This window comes from Venturia canescens, chromosome 8, assembly GCF_019457755.1.
Source record: "Venturia canescens isolate UGA chromosome 8, ASM1945775v1, whole genome shotgun sequence".
Classification (NCBI taxonomy): Eukaryota; Metazoa; Arthropoda; class Insecta; order Hymenoptera; family Ichneumonidae; genus Venturia; species Venturia canescens.
The window spans coordinates 18,524,656-18,531,814 of record NC_057428.1 but is presented as its reverse complement, the minus strand read 5'-3'; the positions used below and the strand labels follow the sequence as shown (position 1 = coordinate 18,531,814).

Below are 7,159 nucleotides of genomic sequence, written 5' to 3'. Positions count from 1 at the left end.
TTTAAATTGCGACATTGTTTTATTCCAGTTCTAGTATCATTTACGCGTTATATAATTAGTACAGAACATTGTTGTCAAATTTTAACAAGACCTGTCTTCGACTCATTCTACAAAAATGGCACTAGACAATTGCTCACAAGGAACATCATCATTGATCCTTCAAACATCAAGGACAAATTCCAATTCATGTCCATATAGAAATTATTGTGCGTTTTGCGTATCTGATTTTCAACAACCATAAATAGACAATATTTGACACTTTTTCAACAATCTTCCAATTATATATTCTATATATATTATATGTATTATGTTATATCATCTCTATCTTATTAATTAACAATCCTCTTGCTTAGTATCGCTTAGATGGAAGCATTTACAATCCTACCAAGAAATAGATTTTCTCAAGAATCCTAATCAAGTAACCTTTTTCCACATCTTGCCTTTTATTTCCAACAATTCTTCAGCTTTATTTACAATCTCAAATTGTTCCACTTCAAGGAGAAGCCACCTGAAATTGATCAGATAGAAAAATTAGCACACAAATATTTGATCTGCAATTGCGAAAGTACTATTTGTCAACTTACCACAAGTAAATGACCACTCTGTCTGTCTTTGCTAATGGCTGGTGTTGCTCCGGTGGTGAATTCAATCGTGCCCTCTTTCCCACTGACTAGTTTGTGCGATAAGCTGTGAATAAGGATTGAAAAAATGACATCACCGAAGAAATAACATTGAATGTGAAATATCAATTTTGGAGGAAAACTTACGATTCGCTGTGAACTATTTTGAGGATTTTTGGGTTGTTTGTGATGTCAATAGCTTTGGTAAGTGCCTCAATGATGTGCGGCACCTCCAAAATTAGATCGCCCTACGAACATCGAGTTGCATATTTGAATAAATTTTTAAAAATTTACCAAATCGCTTTGAAGAGACAAAATGATTCATTATTTTTATATTACTTTGTCCTTTTTCAATTCTGGAGGTATCCTCACTATCAATAGATTGTCTGATTCTCCAGTTACAACTAATTCCTCGATCGCTTCATAGGACAAGCGATGCTTCAATTTGAAGGTTTTTATTGTGTCCAGGATGTAAACAGCTTTTTCTGTTAATATAAGAACTCGCTCCCGTGGCTTATAACCGTGTCGGTCGTACTTAACAACTGGAGTTCCATACTGTAAAGGAATGATTTCAGTTGAGATTTTTTTGTCATTTTGAATTTTGCATCATTTGTTTCCTACGAATTGGAAGGATCGTCTTACTTTAATGTTTTCACCGCTTGGCAGAATATTTGCAATAAAAGTTTGTCGTAGAGCGGAATGCTCCTCGCCTAATCTGTCCTCCTGGAATCTCGGACCAATACTCTTGGCATACGATTTTTTCTTGTCTTCGAACAAACTTTCGGCAAGAATTTTAAGTTCGAATTGTTCTTTGTCGGATTTTGACAGTGCGAGGCGATATTTCCGGGCTCTCCAGAGTTTGTGCATTTTCCTCAAGTGCTCTGAAGCCTAAAATTTTTCATCGATTAATTTTTTTGCCCTTTGCTCCATTCAGTAATCTTCAGAATTTGTGTTTTAAAATTATTCCATTGTACCTCTCTGCACGCGTAGGGACAAGCCGGCCAATTATTGTTGAGAACGCCATTTGGCAAATTTTTTGACAACCTCAAAAGCCATTGAGCTTTCGCAAGTTCGATAAACCTGGTGTTCTCTTCATTTGGCTCTCCATTTCGCGTGATGAATCCTTTGATAAACCTAAAATTTCGTCCAATTGTATTTTTCAATTGCAATGAATATTCTGTTTCATGTAGACGAAAATATTTTATTAATTCAGTATACCTTCGAACTATTTGAGCAGCTCTTCTCCTTTTTTCTGCTTCACGTTTCGCTCTCCACCTCCGTGCGTATTTCTCAATCACGATCACAGCTTCTCTCATCTTAAGATATTTTCGTCTCTGGACAATTGCCTTCCACTGTGCCTGTATTATTGCTGCTATCTCATGTTTCTTTCGCTGAAAAGCATCTTCTGTGTCGAACAGAGTTTTTGCAAACCGTATAAAAAGTTTGGTACTGAAAAAAATGAGTTTATCTCAATTTCAACAATTCATAGTCACAAGAAATTTCGAATCAGCATCTCGACTCACTTTCCCATTTGATAATCGTTCTCCTCGAATCCAAGATGATGAACCAGCACCCGCACTCCTTCCTTCGGCGGTCCATTGTAGTGTGGCCAAGTTTTTGGACAGAGAGATTTGTAGCGTTGAAGAAACTGATCGTAGGGTCTTCTGTAAGCGAACCCAGCTCTCCGGACCCTCAAATTTTCCATCAAACCAAGATACTTGACTTGATGGAGGACTATTTTTTCGTTGAATTGATCTGAGACAGCAAAAAGTATAATTTTTAAAAAAGTGCTTTTCAAACGGTGACTCCATTCAATTTTTTGTCCCCCAAACTCACTTGATATTTTAAAATCGTTTGGCTTGATGCATCGAATGTAGGACGGTTCTTTTCCCATGAGAATATCCATGAGATTGTTAAGGCTGTTTTTGAATTGAGTCACCGCGGTCTCAGGACGTTTTTTGCTCCGTAGATCCTTCACGTCGAAGACGCTCTGAAATATTCACCCAAATTTCATTTATTCGTTCAACTCCTTTGCATCAATTATTCGATTCGATGGCATTAGTACCTTTGTAATCGAATTTGTGGTTTGGGACATAACTTCTCGCAGATCTCTGAACAGCAAGTCATTATTTTTCTCTAAAAATCCTCGCACATTGTAAGTAACATCACCGGCGTAATGCACCAATCTAAATTCCTGAAATAAATATACTCAATTTATTTTTACTCCTAATTCATCATCTTATTATATTATTTTTTCAGTTTGAATCGAATGAACGAATCATTACATCTCGGCCCATGATCTTCTGGGTTCTCACATCTGCTTTCATGTGACTTATGAAGTGAGGATGGCTGTTCAGGTTGAAATTAAGCTTTTCAAGAAAACTGAGATCGGTGGGTTCTCCAGGGCGAAGACACTCCTCGTCCATCAACGAAATAATACCTGTAAGAAAAAAGAGCTTGAGGAATCGATTTTTTTTCAATATTTTCAACACATTTCTGATTTTGGAACTTTTGCAAATATTTCCATGAATTTGAGTCACTGAATGCACTCCACTGAAATTCGTTTTGGTTGATTCCATTCGGTTAGTGATACCTTTGTATTTTTCCTCGATCAAGTCACAAATGACTTTATTGTTAAAATAAGGAATATTTTCCCAAGCGATTCCTTCTTTTTCGTATTCTTCCTGTTCCGATTTGAGGGTCAATTGTATGAACAATTGTTGGAGTTTTTCGTTACAAAAATTGATGCAGAATTGCTCGAAGCTAAAAATTTAAAATGATTGAGAGAAATTAGAAATTGTAATATTACTCGACTCCGCTGTTTCACTTTTTTTTTTGTTCCAGGTTCCTCACCTATTTTTCTGGAATATTTCAAAGCCGTAAATGTCGAGAATGCCCATGACGCTGTTCCGACGTCGATCTTGTGGCTGCAGCGATTTGTTCAATCTGGTTACGAGCCAAGTGAACAATCTGTCGTAAACCGCTTTGGCCAGCGCATCTCTCGCGTAAATTGCTAATTCTCGATTGAGAGGTGACACCACGACGTCACCGTGCGCGTCTATAGTCCGGTGAGTAAAAGCATTCGCCAAGTGTTGAACGTCACAGCCCAACAACTGTTCCCGAACAATTATATAGTTTTAGTATTTTACAAATGCTCGTTTATGGGGAGAACGAAAATTAGAGGGTTTGCTCAATAAGCGATTGAAGTTGAAAAATTTCTGGAAAAATGTCTTGTAACCAAAGGATCAAGATTCCAAAACTTTCTGACAAACTTCGTCGCTTCTGTTTAACAATGAAAATACAAATTTTTGCAATTCTACACACCGCTAAATCCTAGCGCCATTTTATTGTGGCATCAAAGTGAATAAAAAATTGATGGAAAAATTCTTATTCGTTGAGGATATTAACTTAACGCTGGAATATTTTATTACTTACAGAAGAAACTGCTTCGACGGATGCGGGTTTGAGAATTTGTGCAACACCTTCCTCTTCGGTGAAACCAACGTTTCCAAGGTGCAAAACAGAGGCCACAATCGCGAACAAATCATCCTGTTCCTGTTGCGTCATTTCCACGGTTTTCATCGCATCGATTACTTGACGGTACTGACCAGCGTCATCGATCGTATCCACTGTCCCTTTTTTCTGTTGTCATTTATTATTATTAGATTATAAAAGTTTGAGGCTTTCGTCGAAGTGATAATTACTAGGAAATTTTGAACGGCGTAAGAATTCTTGAGTTTATCATTGTTCAAGTGCATTATTCATGACAAAAGAGTTTTGCAGTAATTATTCTATTTTTAATCCATAATTTTAGTCTATTTTACTTGAGATTTTTGAAGAATGAACATATTGAGACGCCCGCAGTTACTGTGGCACATTTGCACCAAATTTCCCCTCGCTTCGACCTTATTAACTATTTTTTCCTTACCCCATTGCTGAGATAAAAGTACGTATCGAGATTCCTCTTGAGGAACAATTTTCTCAGTGCTTCGTCATCAGCCCCAGCCAACAATTGATAAAAAATGTGAAAATTTCGTTCGCCCCCGGATTGATGCACGACTCTCGATTTTTCGAGGAGATAATTCAGAATATTTCCGCCAACGGGATCGCCCTGGAAGTAACCGAAACTTGAGCTCGTTCGTATTCACTCTCATCGACGAACACTCGATTTTTATAATTCGAGATGACAAAAAGGAAATAGTGAGAAAATATTAACTTGAAAATTGAATTGTATGTCCATGTATTTTCCAAATCTCGAGGAATTGTCGTTTCTGTTGGTTTTGGCGTTGCCGAAAGCTTCGAGAACCGGGTTGCTCCCGATTAGTTTGTCGTTGACGGCTTCCACCTGTTTTTTGTGGCCGGTCGCCGCGGCTATGAATTCCAACACTTTTTTCGATGCTTCGGTTTTCCCCGAGCCGGATTCGCCTTGTTTAAAATGAAAGTATTTTGAGAAACCGCGTAACTCGTCGCGCGCTATCAAAGAAAATAAAGGAAAATCCAACGACTGGCAATTACCTGAGATGAGAATGCATTGGTCACGATTTTCCTTCGAGAGGGAACGATACGCAGTGTCAGCCAAAGCAAAACTGTAAATTGGGCAATAGTAATGAATTTTTCTCGAAACAATCGAGCCCAAAACGTTGATTTTGTCAAAATCAAACTTACATGTGCGGTGGTGCTTCAAAAAAATTTCTTCTCTGATAGTACTGAATCGTTTCGGGTCCATAAATCGGTAATTTTTTATAAGGATTCACAGAAACGAGAACTTGGCCTATGTAAGTCTGAAAGGAAAGGAAATCGTTGATTGTAAACCTCAAATTCTTCACTTTTTCTTCATCCAAATCCGCCACTATGAAAATACGATTTTCACCACTTCCTTAGTTCGTTATTTCAGTAATCCATCAATTATTGTGACAAATAATAAAAATTCAATTGTTTGTGTTCCAGGACAGAATTTGGTGGCGACAATAGACTCACGTAAATGAGATGTTCCTTGAAGCGTTTCCGAAGGTTGTCTATGAAGGCACTTTCACTCTGAAAATCTTCGAGAAGCACAAAATCTTGTACCCCGACGCGATCTCGTTCGTGAAGATCTCGCTCCATGGCTGTAGTGCTCGTCGGAGGGAATCGTTTCAACGAATTCGAATTTTCCGTCGAAGCAGCTCCACTCTTTTCCGCAGCGCGATTCTCGCTGTGGACAAAAAGCCGGTGAGTCAACCGGAGTCGGAGGACAAAAAAATCAGGGAAAGACAGCAATCTCTATTTATTTTATCGTCAATAAATACGCGAAGAAAAATGAGGGTATATCAAAGGATCGCACAACGCGTGGAACTCGATGACGGAAATAAAATTTGAAAACTCGCTCGCTGTGGGTTTTTTCGACCTTGTCTACCGGCCGGTGATAAGCCCCCCTTAGATTAGATATCGTAGAATGTTTTATTTCGTTTCTATTACGTCCTCGTTCAACGCGCTCGCGGAATCACCTATTTTTTAACACTCAACGTACGTGAGTATTCAAAAATATTTCGAACACAATATGCATTTCCTTGAATTCATTTTAAAAGCAGATTATAAAGGTTTATCATCGAGATCGAGCGATTAATTATTTCTCACTTTTCGTCACTCACCCCATTTTTATCGAATCAATAAATTATTTCGCTTTATCGCGATGCTCTTTCAACGCCGGTGTTTGTAATCAAAGTGTCGAATCGGTCACGAGGGCTCGAAAGTTCAAAGAAATTTTTCTATCCCGATTCATTCGATCGCTACCGGGCGAACAATGCTTTTCGTTCTTCCCGGCCGAATTCTCAAACGAAGACTGCTCTTAAATTCAACTTTTAATTCTATTGAGATAAGATAAAGACACCGCGGTGAGGATTTTACGCAAGATTATCTCGATCCGAGAAATTTTTCGTCGAAATCGTGAAAAATCTTTTTCCAATTTCTCTTATTTAACGAGAGCTCGTAAACGACTGAATTTGTAAATAAAAAACCGGCGGATTTTTCCTATCGTTAAATCTCCACTGTTATCGCGCGTTAATTCCAAGTTTCGGGGAATCGAGTGGATTTACGTTATTCAACGTAAAATATGCATCGGAAGAGCGATTTCCGTTTTGCATCAACCATCCGGCGAATACTGATCAGTATTTTCCTTCGAAGCTTCTTCGAGCGGGGAGGAGTCGCCGATTAATAACGAAATATCGCACGTATGTGGGAACAAACTTATGTCGCAACGTTCGATGTCCAAGTGGGAGAGAAAATAAGCGACAAAGCATTTATTTATTTTTTCATATCGCGTTGTTTCTCTCGCATCGAGTATGTAATCTTTTGAAAACTTGCTATCGTTCGGCTCGTGAGATTTTTATCCAACAACAAATCGAGCGTACGCGTCTGTGTTTGTTCTTCGATCTTTACAGTTTGTACTTAGCGGGGCTCGTTAATAAACGAAATTGCATTTCAACGAAACTCGATTAAACGATCTTTCAATTATTTTTACAGAATGGCGAAACCATGGGGAAGAGAATTGGCGTCGATGAGCT

At 38.3% G+C, this 7,159-nt stretch overlaps 1 protein-coding gene across 1 annotated transcript; it reads right to left on the bottom strand.

Annotated features, from left to right (window-relative positions):
- On the bottom strand, window positions 1-6,735 carry Myo61F (Myosin 61F). Its single transcript, XM_043426378.1, has 20 exons — window positions 6,248-6,735; window positions 5,598-5,811; window positions 5,286-5,401; window positions 5,136-5,206; window positions 4,837-5,045; window positions 4,549-4,731; window positions 4,056-4,262; window positions 3,474-3,733; window positions 3,214-3,383; window positions 2,906-3,060; window positions 2,686-2,814; window positions 2,457-2,610; window positions 2,144-2,375; window positions 1,839-2,069; window positions 1,595-1,754; window positions 1,263-1,508; window positions 960-1,175; window positions 768-868; window positions 585-687; window positions 1-508 (listed from the first exon to the last, which is right to left on the bottom strand). Exons 1-20 carry the CDS (start codon window positions 6,250-6,252, stop codon window positions 494-496), a joined length of 3,177 nt encoding a protein of 1,058 aa, XP_043282313.1. The 5' UTR covers window positions 6,253-6,735; the 3' UTR covers window positions 1-493.
- Between the last annotated feature and the right edge of the window lie 424 nt (window positions 6,736-7,159).

What these genes read in the sequence shown, in the direction of transcription:
- Myo61F (XM_043426378.1), bottom strand. An exon ending in ACTTTTATCTCAGCAATGGG is followed by an intron (nt 4,263 to 4,548) that starts GTAAGGAAAAAA and finishes AAATGACAACAG; the next exon opens with AAAAAAGGGACAGTGGATAC. An exon ending in CAAGCGGTGAAAACATTAAA is followed by an intron (nt 1,176 to 1,262) that starts GTAAGACGATCC and finishes ATTCCTTTACAG; the next exon opens with TATGGAACTCCAGTTGTTAA.